At 39.5% G+C, this 19997-nt stretch overlaps 1 protein-coding gene across 2 annotated transcripts in view; it reads right to left on the bottom strand.

The window, feature by feature from the left end:
• LOC149771251 (uncharacterized) overlaps positions 1 to 19997 on the bottom strand; it is a 123299-nt gene that overhangs the window by 69467 nt on the left and 33835 nt on the right. For both annotated transcript variants that reach the window (XM_089948681.1, XM_089948682.1), the window contains exon 8: positions 18539 to 18793. In XM_089948681.1, the coding sequence (XP_089804807.1) occupies positions 18539 to 18793 (255 nt within the window). The remainder of the gene's footprint in view (positions 1 to 18538; positions 18794 to 19997) is intronic.

Here is a 19997-nt window from a genome sequence, read left to right as displayed (position 1 = left end):
TAAACAATAATTAAATAAAATGATACTACACGATTCTTTTCGCAGACCAAGAAGTGTCAGAGTAGTAAACTCACGATTACCAGTATACGAGGTTGTTTACGGAGATGGAGTCGGTGATGTTGTTAGGGATTTAGTCACAAGAATCGCTCCGAAAGCTGGACCGTTAGCAAAACAATTCGCGATGAAAGCCGCTGATGTTGTCAAGGATAAAGCCATTGGCACTGTTGGTAGTCTTGCCGGGAAAGCATTTCAATCAATCAAGGATCGACTAGCACAGCTGATACGAAAAAAAAACCCAGTCGAGAGGTTGGTGCCAGTAAAACTACCATCCACTGAAGCTATGCCGGCAAATGTTAGTAGCGTAGTAAATAAGGCCGTAAATCAGAAATTAGCTGAGATCGCAACAGCAGGAATTACCTCCAAAGCGTTGCAAGATAGTGTAACTGCTAATTTGATAGCTGGTAGTGGTTTCCGGTGACGATAACATTTTAATTAGATCATCACAAATAATAATAATGTTTGCACGAAAATCCAATGACGCGTTTGATATGTCCAAACCAGTACTTAAAGATGATTCTGTACGTGATTTTCAATATTATTCTTATGAAGCACGTGATCCTAACCAACGCGGAAGAATTGAACTACAGGTCCAGGATACAAGTAGATACTTCTTGCCCGCTGAGGCCTTCATCGAAGTTGAAGGTAGGCTTTTAAAGAATGATAACACTAACTACGGAATCGGCGACCGAGTTGGATTTGTTAACAACGGCATCATGGCGTTATTTAAATCCGCTATTTACATGATAGATGGAAAAGAAATTGAAACCATTCATGATAACGTCGACGTTGCCACAACAATTCTCGGGTTGGCGAGATACTCGGATGATTACACCAGATCAGCCGGACCATCAATGATGTTTGCAAAGGATATAACCGACAGCCCCGAGAACAGGAATGTAACAATGAATAAAGCCGGTGACGCAGTTGCATCGATGAACGAAAATTTTAATTTGGGTTTTGCAACACGTAGATCGATGTTAAGTGGAGATGAAGAGTTCTCAGGTGTGATTCCATTGTCTCACATCTTTGGATTCTGCAGAGATGTCCACAAGGTCATATTCGGTGCCAAACACACAGTTGTACTTGTGCGAAAACCTGATGATAATGACGCTATCTGGCGAGATGCTGCTGTTGCCCCTGGTCAGGTAATACTAACTAAACTGTGGTTGTGGATGCCAGTGTTGTCTCCGTCAATCACCGAAGAACAACGACTGTTGTCTTTCATGGACACGGGCGGTAAATCACTGCTATCCTGGAAAACAACAACCACAGACGTTATTCAGGGTGATAATGGTGGGTTGTTTACATGGCATATATCATCGCAACAAGGAGTATCAGCACCACGACATATTTTCATTGCATTTCAATACCGTGCTAGAACAGATAGCCAGGAAAGAAATCCAATGGTATTTGATACACTTGGAGTTTCTGAAGTTTCGTTGAGAATAAATGGGCATCAGGAGCCATCTGAGGATATATTAATAGATTTCGAACATCATCGTGTCGCACGCGCGTATCATCGTCTGATGTCATTTATGGGGCGCGACCTTAATGTAGACACTGGCCTGCAAATATGAGTTTATATCCGATTTATTACTTTTCGCTGGAACATCTTGATCTGGTTAAACAATCTGTTGTCGACCTACATTTCCGAGCTCGTGTAGGTGTTCCTGCTGGTGGTTACAGAGCGATTGCTGTCATGCTGCTTGAAGGTGTTGGCGGACGAATGAGGGTCATCGACGCTCCAATCGAGAATATGTAACGCAATTAAAATCAAACTTAGGATATAATGTCATACAGTCATGTTAATGTCACCTTGACTTCCGGTCAAACGAAGAAATTGCAATCAAAGAACGCAAGCACGTGCGGGACATCAATAACACTAAAACGAGATCAGATTACTGGTGGTCCAAACAAATTGTCGTTGACTAATACTCAGCTTAAACATTTTAATAAGGCACTAACAGCAAAAACCGGTGTCCGACTTGATTTCTCTGCTGCAGCTATCAAGGACATGACTAAAACCGGTGGAATATTTCCTCTTCTCGCAGCAATACCGGCGTTGATTGCCGCGGCAGCACCAGCCGTAGCAAAAGCCGCAGCACTCGGTGCAGTTGGAACTGCAGCTGGAATGGCACTAAAAAAGGCAACGGGAAAAGGATACAAGAAAAAAAAGGGACGCGGTCTAAGACTACCAGGAACTCCACCATCATGGTATCCAAAAAAATTCTAACGCCGTTGAGCAATTTTGATTTACTCGATGCTGTTAAAAAATTGCGTGTAAAACATTTCAGAGGCGTATTTATGCGAGATCAATTACCGCAACGACCGAATAATCCAGAAACTGGCATTATCAATCTCGACAACAAAGATGGTCCGGGAACTCACTGGGTTGCTTACGCGATCGATCCACGTGGAATTATCTATTTTGATTCGTACGGTTTAGCACCGCCAGTTGAGTTTCTCAAGTATGTCAGCAGATTTTCTAATGTTCCAGTGTGGCAGTCGACGTTACCAACACAAACATTAATTGATCCGCCCATTTGTGGGAGGGAGGTTTTAAATGTTCTTGATGCAATCTCAAGAAATCCAGCAACTCCTCCTCATAAAGTAGTGTATGAATATACCGCATCGAGAAATGCTAGCATTTGAAAAACAGCAATAAGAATAATGGTGGATATTTACGGAAGACCTTTCACACGAGGAGGTAAACCAAGCACAGATGCTGATCTCTCAAAATATGCGACCAAAGATGAAGTCGATAATCTTTTGAATATAGCTGGAGTTGACCCAGATGAAGTTGCTATTTTCCAAGACAGGCAAGGAAAACTAAGAACGAGCAACATTAAGTGGAATGATATAATTCGCAGAGTTCTTGGAGCTACCAAGGATAACTTCGTTGCATTTAGTGATGGCGGCCGGATCAAGGACTCGAATATATCAATCGCAAGCATCAAAGACAGTATTGATAAAGGTGTTGATAAATGTGTGAAAAAAGCCGGTGACACGATGACAGGCGAACTCAGCATGAGCGGCAACAAAATAACCGCGTTAGCGAATCCCGAATCCGACCAGGATGCGTCAAACAAACAATACGTGGACATCGTCAACGGTAAACTAAATACGCTGCGTGCAGAGCATGATGTTCACGTGGGCGCGTTTACAAGATTTCGAAGAAACTTCGTAAAAACTGATGAGGTCGTGGATAAGTTCTTTGGGACTCCTCCAGTCGTCGATGTAAAACTCGCTGATGTAAAGACCGACATTAACACGATCAAACAAACACAGCAGGATATCGTATCGGGTATTCCTGATATCGTTAACAAAACCAGTTTGATTAAAGTTCCCACTGGAGTTACTCCGGGGCATATCACCAACATCGTATTCACGGTATCATCGGGATTCGCAACATGGTCACGACAAAATAACACTATCAAATATACAGCAACAGCCACCGGTGTTTACAGGTTGTCTGTGTTTTCAGCCGCTAAATTTGAAATCTTCACAACATATCCTTGGAGACATTCCACCGATAAGTATTCCGGGGTTTGCACTGTAATACTAAACAGCGGAACCGAGGAAACATTTATGCTTGAAGCCGAGGACGATAGTTTAACAGCAACATCTTACTGGTTTTGTTTGGAATTCGTCGCTGCAACGCCTCAATTGGTTACCGCGTAATTGAATAATGTCAACGACGCCAGATGCTCAACAATATCGATACAATCAAGTCCGTGAGTGGCAATCTGAGTTAAAAACTGTCATCGAAGTAACTAGTCAAAAAGTAAAAAAATACAAGCGCCGCATAACAGTGCTGGATATTATGGTTTATTCAGTATCTGCCGTTGTTGCATCTGCCGGAGCAATACTATCAGCGGTCACTCCGGTAACTGCAGCAGTCGCCGCCACGATCTGTGTTTCCGCGGCCACAACAACAGCTGGAGTTTTCGGCATCATAGCAAAAAAAATATCATCATGTGCTAACACAAAATTACACGATTACACGACAAAATTAAATACAGCCACGACCGCATATCAGAAATTATCATCGCTGATATCATCATCGTTAGACGTGCAAAGTAGCGACACTACGATATCAGATTCTGAATTCAAACTAATGTCAGATGCGTACAATGACTATTTGAAAACTAAACAAATAAATAATGTCAATAGAACTGCTTCAACAAATAGTCACAAACACAACACCGGTAAGGACCACAATGATCTCAGTGTCCTCGACGACACCAGAATTCGGTATTAATTTTCGAACTCCAATTCCAGTGAGTGAAATCGCGTTAGCAAAGCTCAGTGTGTATCACAGCTGGCCCAATGTTAGGTCGGCATCATTTGGTGGTCTGCAGCCAAATAATTCATTCGTGTTCGGGAAAAGCAAAGCCGACTCCGGCGAACAGGGTGAACTTGACTGGAATACAATTACACTTCCCACTGGGAGTTATCAGATCGAAGAAATCAATAATGAGATACAACGCCAAATAAAACGAATCACCGGCAAGGAAGCCAAAATATCTATAACAGCTCATGAACCAACGCTGTCTGCGGTCATTGAAATCTCAACGCCAGGATACGCCGTGGATATTTATAACAGCTCAATCCGAACATTATTAGGATGGCCAAAGGCCCCCGAGGGTAAACCTCGTCCACCAAAACCTGAAAAATCGGATTTTATGACCTATAAAGAAGCACTACACGACCTCGAGTACAATTATTATTTACTGCTTGCAGATCAATTACTAGCAAGAAAAAGTACTTTAATGCCCGATACTTGGAGTATAGAAGCTCCACGTGTTAAGGGGGGGCAGGAGCTCCGTGTTTACCGTCTAGATGATATAGAATCTGAATTATTTATTCCGATCAATCTAGTACATAAACAACAGCTACAACTCCTGCGAGTATATTTCCAAGATTATATTTCTGATTTAACAAGTCCGCGTGATAATATTATCACAACCATAGAAAAACTAAACAAACTCGCATCGGCCATGGAAACTATAAATCTAAGAATAATTCAGGCTTTACTGGATCTTAAAGACTATATCGATGATAATTATAGACAGATAGCCAGAGCAGATTTTGCAATTAAATATGGTATTCAAGTGAATGATATTTCAGATTTTAAATTTCCTGGATATAACGTGCCCGAGCTGAGAAAATCAGTCTCTGATCTCATCGATCAATCTTTCGAAGATATTCTTGCCGCGTACGAACGAATAAAACCACAACCTGTTATTCTCAAGCACGACAACAGTACAGCATCCGATGGCAGACACATCTCACCCGGGATCGTAAATATCACAGATGTTATTGCGGTCAATCTTGTATGTGACGTCATCGATGGCAGTTACAGCGCATCAGATACTACGACGGCACAACAGGGGTTTATCCTGTATACGTTCACACCAAGAGACCCCCCTGGTTTTCTGATTGTGCAAGAACCAATCAATCCGGTCTATCTACGGTGTCATAACCCGTGGTTGTCAACGATAAATTTCAAACTCACCGACCAGAGGGGGAATTTGTTGGACCTGCGTGACGAGACTGTTAGTATAAACTTACTGGTGAAGTCCTAAGTCAAGGGATCCATAATATTTATAATAGTTTTTTTTCTGCACTGATCCATTTTCGTCATTTTATCGTGCAAATACCCTATCAAAACCAGCATAAGTTATCGTTGAAAGTGCTAGCACGCATTTAAAAAAAAACGGTTGTGTATAATGTATCAACCCGAGTACATTCATGCACGAGTTCATATTCATGATAAGCAAATTCTTTACGAGGCAATAAAAACCGCATTTCAAATACAGACATTCCCAGAACAGTATTTCCCCGTTAAAATAGTTATTGACGTGTATGGTGACGAAGACTTCTTGTTAACTCCGTCACAATTAACAGAGCTACAGCAAAATCATATGATCATAGTTTGGTGTCAACGAGAACAGATTATGAACTATTCTCATTCCTGTATTGATGTTGAAACGCTTAAGCAAATCCTGAAAATCTGAAAGCGCCCTTCACTTGAGAAACTCTTTGAGTTTCCAAGGGCAAAAAAAATAATACACTTTTTTTTTTACCCGTGGAAATGTGCTTTACACTCCAAGCGGGGGGGGGGGGGGGGGGGGCGCTAGCGTTCTCAGGTTCTACTTTCACTTTGTGCTGTGAGTCACACGCTATGCGGTTTATACTTCCTTGTCGGCCTCGTAGTCAGAAACACTAGTATTTTTGTCAGAAATGCAAGGCATTTCCGTGTCTAGATTCTTTATATAACCTTTTAACCGTCTCACCCTGGTGCTAATTAATTTTCGAGTCTCATACTCTTGTGACAATCCAAGACGAATCTTCTCAACTGCACGGCACAGTGGAATAAATTCAGATACCTGATTTTCAGTTATCCCGGCAAGTGATCTGTAAACACGATCTTGCAAACCCTTAATGAACCTATAACGAGCAGGGAGATTGTTCTTCCCCAAGCGTGATAGCTCATTCAAGGATTCAAAATCTGACATAATTGTTTCAGTGTCTAGTAAAATATTAAAACCTCGCTGTTGTAATTCTTTAATTTCAACAAGTATGGTATTTATATTTTCGTGATTCATATTATTATATATTTTTATATTTTTAATAGAAACACTTTGCATGAGAAACGCTAGCTTTCCAAAACAAAACGAGACAGTCGGAAACATTTATCCCCTGCAAGGGCCTAGATCGTCAAATAACGTTCTAGAACCCCACGAGGACTGCTTCCGACATGACAATACAACATGTAACACGAAACACTTTATCCCCTGCAAGAGCCTCTAGATCGTCAAATAACGTTCTATAGGCTCAAGAGGACGTGTTTAGTGAATTGACAAGAACAAACATATAACACGTAACTTATCCTAAGGACGGACCCCTCTGACTGCCAAGTGACTCAGAGGCACATTTATTTACAAGACGAGACAGCCCTGGCTTCTAGGATCGAGTTCTCTAGCAGGCCCAGCAAACATTTATTTGACAACACAAACAACCTTTACCTCTGATTCGAGTATCACAGCAAGCAAAGGTACAATGAACATGTAATCTTATCCTAAGAGACGGTACAGAACAGACAACCTTTACCTCTGATTCGAGTATCACAGCAAGCAAAGGTACAATGAACATGTAATCTTATCCTAAGAGACGGTACAGAACAGACAACCTTTAACCTCTGATTCGAGTATGACAGCAAGTAAAGGCACAATGAACATGTAATCTTATCCTAAGACCTTATCCTATGACGACACAAACATACACAGGTGGGTCATTTTCTACGGTCAGCAGCAGAGCAAAACCATCCATTGAATCGACCATTGGATGGTGCACAAAAGACACCCGCCATTGGCGGATTAAATTTATGGTTTTGCTTGCGCGTGCTGACTTTCGATCGACCCAAAGGTCTTAGGGAGCGATTTCGTATATAACCCAACTGTTACTTGCGAGTTGGAAATTCGCTCTAGCAGTGGGCGGGACTTGTTTAAAATATTTTAATTGTATGTTTTCTTAAGCGCGGTCATATAACAAGCACAGAAGAGCAAAACAGTCGGATATATTCAGTAAAACGAGGATATTGTTTGTAAAAAAATACATATTCTACGGTAAATAAATGATTACATGTTATGAACTCGATAAAATATTTTATCAAGGTGGCTTTCTTAGGGGGAGCAAATCCTCTGACCAGCAACGACAACTCTGCAAAGCGTTACACACTCTCGGAGGAGTTATCGTCGTTTGTGTCAACGATAAGAGTTATATAACAGAATGAAATCTTCTGTTTGAGCTTCTTTGAAAATGCTGTTTTGTAGATCCCATCTGCGACATGCTGTACAGAAGGTGGACAAATACCGAAATACCTACCGGCTGCGCTCATTGATTGAAATATTATTTCTTCACGAGTCTCAACATTCACAGATTTCACTGCTCTTCTTATAGCTGTTTTACATTTAACTCTTCCTCGTATGGTATTCTTGCTCTGAGTGATCGCTTGAAGGTTTTCAATACTGTTATCAAGTCTGTTCCCGTTAATATGATCAATGACAAGGCCTTTAGGGATCTCTCCGTTAAAAACCTCATAGACGAAACGATGACATAAATACCTCCCTTTCCTAACAGTAAATCTTAAATAACCAGCATTATCAACTGTACCAACTTGTTTCCTCAGCCTGTAGTTTCTCACTATGCCATCTCGGTTTGCCTCATAATTTGGAATAGTTGGATGTCGGACGAATTCTTGATTCATTATACTATAAGCAAATCATTGTCTAATTCATAATTTGTCTGAAAACTTATTTATGTAATCACGCTCGCATTTGAGAGCGTTATCACAGTCTGGATTTTTTTTATCATAATACCGTTTTAGTTCTCGATAGCGTTTTCCACCACACGCTGAACATAATTGCGTTTTTCCTCGTACTCCAATGCCGCATCTGATACACGGTATCGGTCCTAGACTCCCACCGCGGACCTGTTGAGCATGTTGTCCACAATATTCGCCTCTGCAGGGTTTGCTACACGGCGCTGATGAATTTAGTTTGATCCACTTGCATTGGTTCATCATATAATATATTTGTCTATTTAAATATTTGTCTTAATTATAATAATGGGTTTTGAAAGACTATCCAGAATAAAACCCATATCAGGTTCTAGATTCGATCTTGACCGGTTAACCGCTGATCCACGACGAAGAGAGTTAGCAGAGGTAATTGGTGTTATCAAGAATGCCAAAGAAGAGTTTCGTCGTGATGGTGCCGCACACACGTGGTCTTCGTATAAAATTATCCTCGGAAACGCGAGCGTTTCTCGGGAAATGCAAAGCATTTCTCGTGACCGTATCATTGATGCTACCATGAACGATACAATCGCGCGTAACATAATTGGGTATCTCGACGATAGAAGATATTTCGTACAGATAAAATTTATTGTTGGAGTCGGCGAGGGAACGTGGATTATCAGAGACAAACTAGACCCTGTTCTTGATGCCAGAGGCGTTCGTGGAAAAACCGTTCTGTTAAGTAAAGACTCAAAACCGGGAGTACTTGTTGGGATTGATATACCATATTATGCCAGAGCGTATCCTGTGACCGCAGTTGTTTATGGAATTTATCCGATGAAGAAACCACGCGTTGATAAACTCAAACCGATGAAGGTGTCGGTGTTGAATTGTGTAGCTGAGCGAGTAATGGAACATTTTAAAAATGCAATGCGAGGAAACGGCCTAACACCGCTAAGACAAACTAAAATAACAGCGTGGGCGACACGAGTAGCGGATAAAGGAGCGTCAATAAATGATGTTGCTGAGCTAGAGCGATTACTAAAATTTCCTATAACGGTTTCATCGTTAACCGGTGAGGTATTGTATGAGTGTAAATACAATTCCCGTGGAACACCAATAACTATTATCGATCATAACAGTCACGCCTGGACTGACTCGGTTAGGATATTTCCGCAAGACCGTGTTGTGAAGTATTATCCGGAATTGCAAAGCAATTCTGGGAGCATGTTTGATTTTATTTATCAGATAAGTAAAACCGATCCAGTGTCTGTGTGGTTATTCAGAAGTAGCGAAGATGGAGAATATGATCAGTTTGTGAGACCCAACGGGGAAATATACAGAACAATGGCGTTACAGCAGGAAATGAAAAAACTCGCAGAAAAATATCATGCTGGCAACACTGATACGTTACTGACACACTGTTTTACTGTCCCGGGTGTTGTCGCGCATGTAGCCCGGGAACGAAATTCATGGAGACCAACTCCGAAAAGTTTTCTTGCTGATATCCAGCAGAGCTGTGTCGAATACGGACACGGCGGTTTGTGGAATACTCAGTATGATCACCGCGGTATGATATCCGTGGACATGACGGCGTGTTATCCAGGAAGTTTCCTTGGGCGTGGAGAATGCAGCGAATATTTTAAACGGTTTGGCCACGCTGGCAATACCATGACAAGAGTAGCTGTCAACGGTGTTTTACCCGATTTTGACTTGACCGGATTTGCTTGTGTGTCGTCGTTTAAATTCGCTAAGGATTTACATCCTGTGTGTTATGTTTGGTTTGGCAGACATTTCGTTGAGAAGCGATGGGCACCGATAGTGTTATTGCGATACATGCTTGACAGTCGAATACTGTTGTCGCTGACGGTCAGCGAAGCGATTATATGTTATTGTCGTCAAACCGAAGTTTGGTTGCCAACTCCAACGCCGGTTACGTTAGAAGAAGTCATCGAAGATTGGTCACGAGAATATCCAGAAACTTCTATCGACGCTATCATCAAGAAAGCTCCTGAAGTACTTAAAAGCAAACTCAGAAATGATGAAAGCACAGCAAAAGATCTAGGACGAAGAATAATAGGGAAATTCACTCAAGGTGGAGCGTATGATCATAAACAACATCACAGTCGATTAATCATGGACAAGACTGAATTGGATCTTATTGTCGCTGATGCAGCCACGAACAACATGTTCTGTAACCGCAAAGATGTGTTTCTGTCAAACGGGGAAAAACTAGGGACTGTTTTTAGTTATATTGACGGAGAATCATCTCAGTACATACATTTGAGATCTTCGATGCTGGCTTATGTATCCATAAATTTGTTGTCGATGATCAATAGATTCCCTGTTGCCGCAGTGAGAGTTGCAACGGATTCATTTTATATTGATAAAAAACACTCAGCGCTGTTGGATAATGTTATATCGGATGATCCATCGTGGGGCTCGTGGAGAATAAAGAATGAAATGTTACACGGATATTGTAAATCGGCTGATGTTGAAATCGAGGATGAGTATCGCAGCGCAGAAATATCTTCGATGGTTTCGTCGGGGGCAACTTCGTTGTTGCCGCCGGTGCACGATCCTGTTACAAGACACAAAACAGTTTATCTGAACGGTCCTGGTGGTTCTGGTAAAACAACTCGAGCGATTGAATTATTTAGAAACTCTGACATGATTGTGCTAACACCCACACACAGACTTGCCAGGGAGATGAGACAACGGGATGTTAACGCGTGCACGTATCACAGTTTTTTCAAATACAGCGGCGGCACGTGGACACCTGAACGAATGGGAACGAAATATATTCCCGAGAAAATCATCTGGGATGAGATAGACACTGTGCCGTTGGATACATTAAAACAGTTTCTGGATTGGCTGCTAAAGAAAAATACCGCAGTGGTGATGTGCGGCGATCATGGTCAACCACCCCCATTTACAGGTGAATCTCCACACGAGTGGCTGAAAACTTTTGTAGATTATTATGAGGAAATAACTAACGATGTTAGAGCACTCGATGAAACGCTGAAAGAGTTTAAGGCACTGATCAGGCTACAAACCAATAAAGTCCAGTGTGAGATAATGCGTGAAATAATTCCAGAGACTTCGCTGAGCGACTTTTGGGAAACGTGGAAACCAGGTGATTTAATTGTGGCAAGTAGAAAGATAGTCAGGGACACACTTCAGCAGCGGTTATTTCAGTTACATCAGAAGAAATTTCCCATGTTGCCAGTGCCGTTGTGTTATAGACCAGCTGATACGCGATTGCAGAATATTGATGTTGATATTCCAGGGCGCCTGACTGCGTCGGGTCCGGAGAAACAGAATTTAGTATTAAATGATATTGTCACAGTTGATGTTGATGCTGTTGAACAGGCACTGAAAATGAGCAAATCCCCGTGGACGCTAGGATACGCTATGACCATCCACAGTTCGCAGGGACTAACTATTTCAGATACAACAGTTTGGATTGTTGATGATCGCATCGAGTGGTCAAATTTAGTTTATTTAGCCGTGTCAAGAGTAAGAAGGATAGGTCAGTTACGAAGAATTGTATTAGATGATGTTGTCAACGACAGCTCAATCGCTGATGACACAATAAGAAAGAAATTAGCCGGTTACAAACAGAGCGACAAAAAAAATGGTAGAGAGTTTGATCCCAAACAAAGTTTGGATGTTGAATTTGTAATACAATTACAACAACAGCAGAATAATCACTGTGCGAGTTGTAATTGTTTATTGCTGTGGCAGTATTCGAAAAACGACCCAAGGCAATTCACCGTAGATAGAATAGATAGCAGTCGCGGTCATACACGTGAAAATGTGATGTTGACCTGTCTTGAGTGTAACCGACGCAGAGGTGTTGCTGCAGTTATTTAAATGATTGAATCACTTCAGTGCGGATCACTTTAGTGATCGGGGTGGTAATTGTGTATCCTCGGGAATCACCTGAAGTTGCTCGCGTTTAAATCCGCGTTGAGGAGCAGTCGAATCTAATCTGTAGATTGCGTTTCTCCCAGTTGATCTGGTTATGCTGGATATCTTATGTGTAGTAACACTCCATGTGGGATCGGTTGCTCTTTTTTTTCCTCCTTCTAGTTCGCCTGGTTCGTATAAATACCTAACGGTGACATTACCCAGCAGTGGGGACGCTAGCGTCCCTGGCTGCGTTGAAACATTTTGTTGCTGTTGTCCGCGTTCACTGACGCGGGGTATATATTTTTTTGTGATTGCATTTACAGGTCTCATGTTTGTTGTTCTGGTAATTTCATTATTCAGTGCGGCTATCACGTTTGGCAGTCTTGCAACCCATTCACGAGATCTCGTATCGTAAATGAATTCCCTCGCGTACTGGTATCCGAATAATCTCTCAGCGAGTGTTCTATTAAATCGCTCAACAATTGCCTGATCCCGATGAATTTCAGTATGTCCTCGTCGTATGGTAACGTTATGCTGCTTTGTCAGTGATGACACCGCGCCCTGAAATTCCTTGCCAGGATCAACTTGTAATAATCGTGGCCAGTTTAGAGGTCCTCGTTGATAAATTCGTTTAAACGCAGAGGCGACTTCGGACGCTGTTTTAGTCGCTAATGGTTCTGCTTCTTTGTATCTACTGGCAACATCAACTACTGTTAGCGCGTATTTGTATATTTTTCTACGGACAGTATCATGAGGCAGGAATAGTATGTCAGCCTGATGAACTTCATTGGGCACACTAACATCAAAATGTGCAAAGTTGATTTGTCGAGGTGGTGGTAAGTAGATTTGCCATATTGCTTGTTTTGATAGCCAATTTTTGGCAACCTCGCGTGTTACTGATGCCGCGTTGGCGAGTTTATTAATTGCTGAGTTACCTCTCCAGTATCCGATTGGGGAATAATAAATCGCTTGCATTTTTATTTAATTATCCAGCGCCTAATACTAATTTAGATTTCATCGCTGATCTTACTAACCAATTAGCGAGTGACTCCTTAAATGATTTATTTTTTATGGCGCTTAGTGCATGAATTAATTTCACATCCGCGATATGCCTGTCTTGTAGATCTTTACTTCGATAAGCAACATCATGTATGTGACACGCTGCGTCGATAGCGTTTATCGGATACTCTCCCGGTTTTGGTTTAGATTGTTCATCAAGTCTGATATCTAGTCGGGTCCCTGGACCGCAGTAATTGTATCCTGGGAGATGTTTTTCTCCGGGATACTTTGCCCAGGGAGTTCCGGGGAGCTTTCCAAGTTTGGCTGCAATGTCACCTCCGCTAAATTCTCGCTTTTTTTTTGAAATCTAAATTTTTTTGTGCCACATCGCGTACACTTACCAGAAAGTGCTTGTCTGTTATTTTTTGTTGTAATGGTTGTTAGATCATTCGTAGGGGTTCGTGCCTTACACTTCACACAATATAGATCCATAATTATTATTCTTTATATACAAATGGAAATTACAGATTTTTCTGCGACAAAAAAGAAAGAGCCAGTTAAGCATAATTCAGTGCTACCAAACTCTATCCGCGCGATTATAATTGGGCCATCCGGTTCAGGTAAAACACAGCTGTTGCTGAACTTGATAATGAAGTGGATGAAATGGGATAAACTGTATTTGATAGCTCCATCTGTAGATGATCAACGATGCTATAACGTTATAAAAGATTTTAATGAGAGTGCAAGCGCGCTGAGTAAAGACGGTGAGGATGTTGTTGAATTTATCACTGATATCGAAGAAGCCCCCAGCGTCGAGGATCTTGATGAATCAATTAACAACCTAGTAGTGTATGATGATGTTATGTTGGACAAGCAAAAAAATCCCGCAAGAATATTTTCCCGGGGACGTCACAAAAACACTGATGTGATTTATGTTACTCAGCGTTATACACAAATTCCTAAAGTAATCAGGGATAATTGTAATCTTCTTGCGATATTCAGTGGAGTTGATACACATACACTGAGAAATATTCATCAAACCTGGTGTGGTGGCGATATGGATTTAAATAAATTTAAAAATTTCTTCAGTCATGCTCAAAGAAAACCTCACGGATTTGTGACAATAAATTTACACGATCCCAGAACAAGATACCGTATTGGACTTGATACACTATTTGCAACATAAAAATGTTTTTCCTTGGAAACTCATTTCCCAGAGCAGCAGAGGGGATGGACCCGACCCATGGATTTTTCAATAACGACCCCGCCACGGAAACTGTTTCAGATTTATTGAAGTAACCCAAGTTGTCAGTGCAAACTCAACGAGTTTGTCCCTGGCAACTCTTCGAGTTTTCGGGGGACATTTTTTTTTGTCCTGTATTCTGAATAGAAGGGTTTATTTCGTCGAAATAAGCCCTCTATCGAGGAATAGTTTCCTGGAGGGGTTTATTGTGCAAAAAGTTTCGGTCTGTACAGCCCCTCTGCTGCTCTTCGAGAATTTTGATTTCAGTAGAGCTGTAACAGAGTGGAACAGTAAGAAAGAGTGACAGATATTTAAGTGTTGGGAGATATTTAACAATGGCTATTCCCACCACCACCACTTCCTCGTTGGAGATCACACACACACAAAACTTGGAGTACATCCTGAAATCCTGGCAGCATCCCTGCAGAGGAGATAATCTGACTATTCAATTTTATTGGTCTCTGGTTATCCCATGGCATTTCTGTTACTTGAACATTATCTTACAGTGTGTCCATTCAGCATGGTCGATAAAGGCTTACAACCATTGAGAGTTGTTCAAGGACTCATTACTACAGGTGTGAAAGAATGAGAACCATACTATAAATCAGTGAAGATAAAATAGAGTATATATGTGTTTGACTGTCCTTGATTGGTTGATAAAGAAAGAAAGATTTTAGTAAAAAAAATCTTTTGAGATCTTGTCCTACTTTAACTGATAAAAGTGAGGGACATTGTTTTATTAACATAATTTCCATCCCTTTACAGACCCGAGTTTGGTCGACTCATTACTGAAATCAGTAGCTGACTCTTTGGTGCAGTATTGAAAGCACACATTTCAAATTTGTATAGATCCAGAAAATGGTGCGGCTGTTATGGGTTTCTTTCTTCACAAAAGCTGTCTTCATAGATGTGTCTATACTGATATAAATTTGATCATGAACACTAAAAATTTTAAGTTACTGAATTTTAATATCGTGGTGTCTGTACAAATTTACAGTGGGAACTAAATTAGTGCAGAGTCCTGAACTCTTGAGTTTTGTGCAGAAATATGGTATCCAAGCAGAATACATCCAGAAATGTAGAGGTTTTCAATCTTGGATTTAGTCTCCCCATTGTGTTTCACACTGATATGCATATTCACAGAACATTTGTATAGTAGTAGGAAAAGTAAGTGAGAAATTTAGATACATATCATAGACAAGACAAACAGTATGTGGGGGGAGAAGATCATAAGAACAGGCTGGAATGGAGAAGTATAATAAAAACAATAATGAGTAGAAGTGTGCCTCTTTTTTATGTGTGCAACATTAATTTCTTAGCTTAAGTAAGAAATTTCATCAAAAGGAAAACAATAAAGGGTGTACTGTTAACTAAACCAATATGAATTTAGCTACTTAAAAGCGGTTTCAAATTGATTTTAACCTTCTGGTCTGTTTCTGCCCATTCTGGTGATATGTCCACTGAATCAGTATGGTTGGAAAAAATACTTGGCAAATTTAAAAAATGAAAAATCTTTTGGCAGATTATGATTATACCCTACTTCTGCCTGAGAGATGTGAATAATTTTATTTCTTGGTTTGTTGATTGTGGTTGTTGTTCAATTCAAATGCATCATTGAAAAACATTGATGCATTCTCATACTTTGTTACAAATATTTATTACAGATGCATATCATCACATATTGGTGAATATAGCTTGAATAAGTTATAACAGTTCTAGTTGGAACAATGAACATTGTTAAGAGAAAATTTAAGTGAGCTAAAATGTAAACTTGTCGGCAGTGTGGGATGCAGGATTGCTCAAGACTTTTCCATCTCATGCTCACCCTGAAAATTCCATTTGCACCAACTGATGATAACTTTTAGGTAACTGTCAGAAAGGCATAACTGATGATATTCAAAGGTCTACAAAAAAGACTAGAGTCAAACGTTATAAACTCATACAGCTGTGGCAAAAATGATTGACTAGTATCTTTGCTGCTGTTGCACAGTTGATTAGTTGGTTGATTCAGTGTGGTTTGATTTGGGGTCTTTTGGTGATTTTTTTACAATATATTAGGTGGAGGAAGAACCCCGAAAGACTATATATGGCAGCCAGTTTTACTCTACTGAAGAAAATCCAAGTCCTTTTGAGACATCAAACACCACTTATGTAGAACCAATGACCTTCCACAAGTAACTGGCAACATTCTCATTAGCACATTGGAGGCAAGTAATCACATGACAAGCATCTTGTACCACTGCCATGGAAGCCCCTCACTTCTGTATCACAAGACAAGCATCTTAAACCACTCTGCCATGAAAGCCCCTCAGGCCATCGGTGCAACTCTCATATGAAAGACTAGAAGTGGGAGATAGAACCTGTCACAACTGGATTGAAAGTGCAGAATGTTACTGCTAGGCCATCAGTGATGATGATGATGCTGTTGACAATACAGTTAACTGCAATGACATTGATTTTATGAGCGCTCTGGGAAAAATGATTCCTTGACTTTTTAAAATCTATGATATAAAAATGTTTGACTTGCTATATTTTTTTTTATAACTTTATATTAGTCTTGCAACAAGGCGTAAAAATAAGACATCGGTAACTGAAAAAGATGTTCTTACAAGAAATGATATAGTGTAAAAGTAGACAAATGATGCAACATCACTTCCACAGGCATCATTGTTTTTTTTTCTCTGACAAATCATAAAAGTTTACCAAAACATTTATTGGAAAAAATAATAACAATGAATCATAGAATCTGACCACACATTTAAAGCAATACAGGATTTAACTATTATTCTAATCAAAAGCAGCATGCCTGAGAACAAAGAAAAATAGCAAGACATATTGATCACTTTAGGAAACACAGAGTTTAGTAAGGATACAAATTCATGATTTCTGTATTAGAATAGAAATATCTATTATAAAATCTGTATTCATGGATGTTAAATTAGTAGGTATTAAGGACTGATCAATGACATCTACAAATAATAAGTCACCATGAAAATCTGTGATTTCACAGTATCAGAGACATACTTAGCTGACAGACAAACAAACAAAAGAACAAAAGACTGATTATAATGAATGAATACAAACAAAAATATGCAGTAGATTATGTGATGTATATGAATTCAGTAGATTACCTCCAGTCAGCTGTCATTTAAATCACTTCTGTCCCCAACCCAATATTAAAATCACTTCTACCGCCCACTAACCCATAGCCAGAAATTATGTTAAAAAATATACTTCTGTAGGGGGCAGTGTTTCTCGATTAAAACACATCTGACGGTGGATCATAATTTTTTTAAATTGCTTCTGTTGTGGGTTGGTTGAATTTGAAAGTGCCTTCCCCCCGGGGGGTATATGTTTTACTGGAACAGCCCTTACAATGAGCACTATCATATAAACTTTGTACCATTAAAAAAATAGCATGTACTAACAAAAATGCTGGTGTAAAGCATATTACTGCATCAACCTTTCCCAACCTTACTTGCTGCCAAAGGTGCCCATATTACAAAGGTATCAACTGAAAGTTGACATTACTAATTTGGAGTCATGGTGGTTCAATTAACTGCATGCAGGAACTCATGACAAAAATGGTTCGGTTTGAATCCTGTGCAGACCCGGTGTACACTGTCATGAGCAAGGCACTTTATTTCTGTTACATCATCACATTTACTCAAATGTGTCGGCAAAACATAACCTTTCATGTCCTGATATGTCTCTGAAAACCCAATTAAGCCAACTTCCATCATTATACATAATTATTTAAAAAAGACTATATAATGCCAATTGCAAGATTGTTTACAGATTTGCAGGAAAACAAACATTCATTATTAAGGAGATCCACTAACGAGAAAGGTTTTTAAAGAAAAGTACAAAAAGTGCAGGTATGTTTCTATTTTGATACACTGCTAAGCTGGATAACTGATAATTCAGTAATCTAATTTAATGAAAATGATCCCTCACATATACTGATATTCTAAGAAAGCAATAAATACAACATGTTTAGAGCAAGTTAAACAAATTACCTTGACACCATTAGCCTTTAGGCCCATCAGTAATTCTTCCAAAAGAATCCATCTCGCTGGAATACTTTCTCCCCAATGTTTCTGTTTAGATGCCAGCTCCACAATCTTCCTTTGTAAATCCTTAAGCTTAGGGTCAACAATAGTGTTGTCTATGGAAAAATCCTCATCAGCTAGGTGAAATCTTGCTGGTCTTCCTTTCAGATAGTGAAATCTAAGCTGCATGAACACATTTTCACATGTCTCCTGTCGGTTGTCCTTGAATTCAAAACAAACTTCTCAGACTTGTACAATTAATAACAACAGCACATATGAATGTTATAGTTTCAGTCACAGACACTAGTTTACTTCATTCCCAATATTTTCAATTTAGAAAGTAAAAATTTCCATGACATTAAATAGTTAGAATAAGGACAACAAATCTCTCTCATCTCAAATGTATGAGTTGTGGTTATGACAGAAACTGAAGATTATTTTTATTCTTGGGTCAGTTTACCTGATGAAGAAGTTGCACTCTTTTACATCACAAAAGTTTAACTATCACATGTATGGTTTAAATGCAGCAGTGTTTTCCACATCTTCCATCTCATGCACAATATTAAAATTAAGAAGAATAAAACAACAATGTAAATCTGAGTAACATTTAATGAGAAAAGATGGGACTGACTTCAAACCATTTGATATTTTAACAATAACAGAATCATTAATATGTATCAGTGTGAGATTGGCAAATTATTTGTCATATAAACACCATTTTTATTAAAAGAACTTTCACACATTATAAGATATCTTTGTACGAAATCCCCATGTGAATATGCCTTTCTGTTCAGGTGTTGTCATAACGTGATTTTAAATTGGCTGCTATTGTGGCCATAACTAACATCAGACTTTTGCTATTTTCATTTAGACATTATCATAAGCCTTCTAGTGATAACCACATGTTCATTTGGAGGACTAGCAATGACAAGATTTTCAAAATGTATGCTGTGGTGGCCATAATGGATGTAAAATAAACATGATTTATTCTTTTAGGACCAACAGCGAAGAAAAAACATGCTGATATGGCAATCCATGTAGGAGGAGAAACAAAAATAAAACTTTCAAAATGACAGCTGTTATGTTCACATTGGACACCAGATCCATTTTCATTCAGAATCAATAAGACATTGCAAACCTTTTAGCTAAAATCCCATTGTTATGTGTATCTATACTGTGTGCTTAACCTTTTGCTCATGATTGTAAGTTATAAACAGATTTGTTTGTTACATAGGTAATTTATGTCCATGATTGTATGTTTTGCTGGTACACAAAGACTTTTTATAACATTTTAGTTCAAGGCCAGTCTTGTTTACAATTAGATTTTGTCTCTAAGATTCTTTGACCTCCTTTTATATCATAGGTCAAATAAAAATGTGTGTAAATAGAGAGTTGATAAATAATTAATTCCTGTTTAAAATCAGTG

Source organism: Sinohyriopsis cumingii, unplaced genomic scaffold (genome assembly GCF_028554795.1).
Source record: "Sinohyriopsis cumingii isolate HCF-2022 unplaced genomic scaffold, ASM2855479v2 utg002017l, whole genome shotgun sequence".
Taxonomy (NCBI): Eukaryota; Metazoa; Mollusca; class Bivalvia; order Unionida; family Unionidae; genus Sinohyriopsis; species Sinohyriopsis cumingii.
The sequence above is the reverse complement of the archived record's forward strand: the minus strand, read 5'-3'. Positions and strand labels throughout refer to the sequence as shown.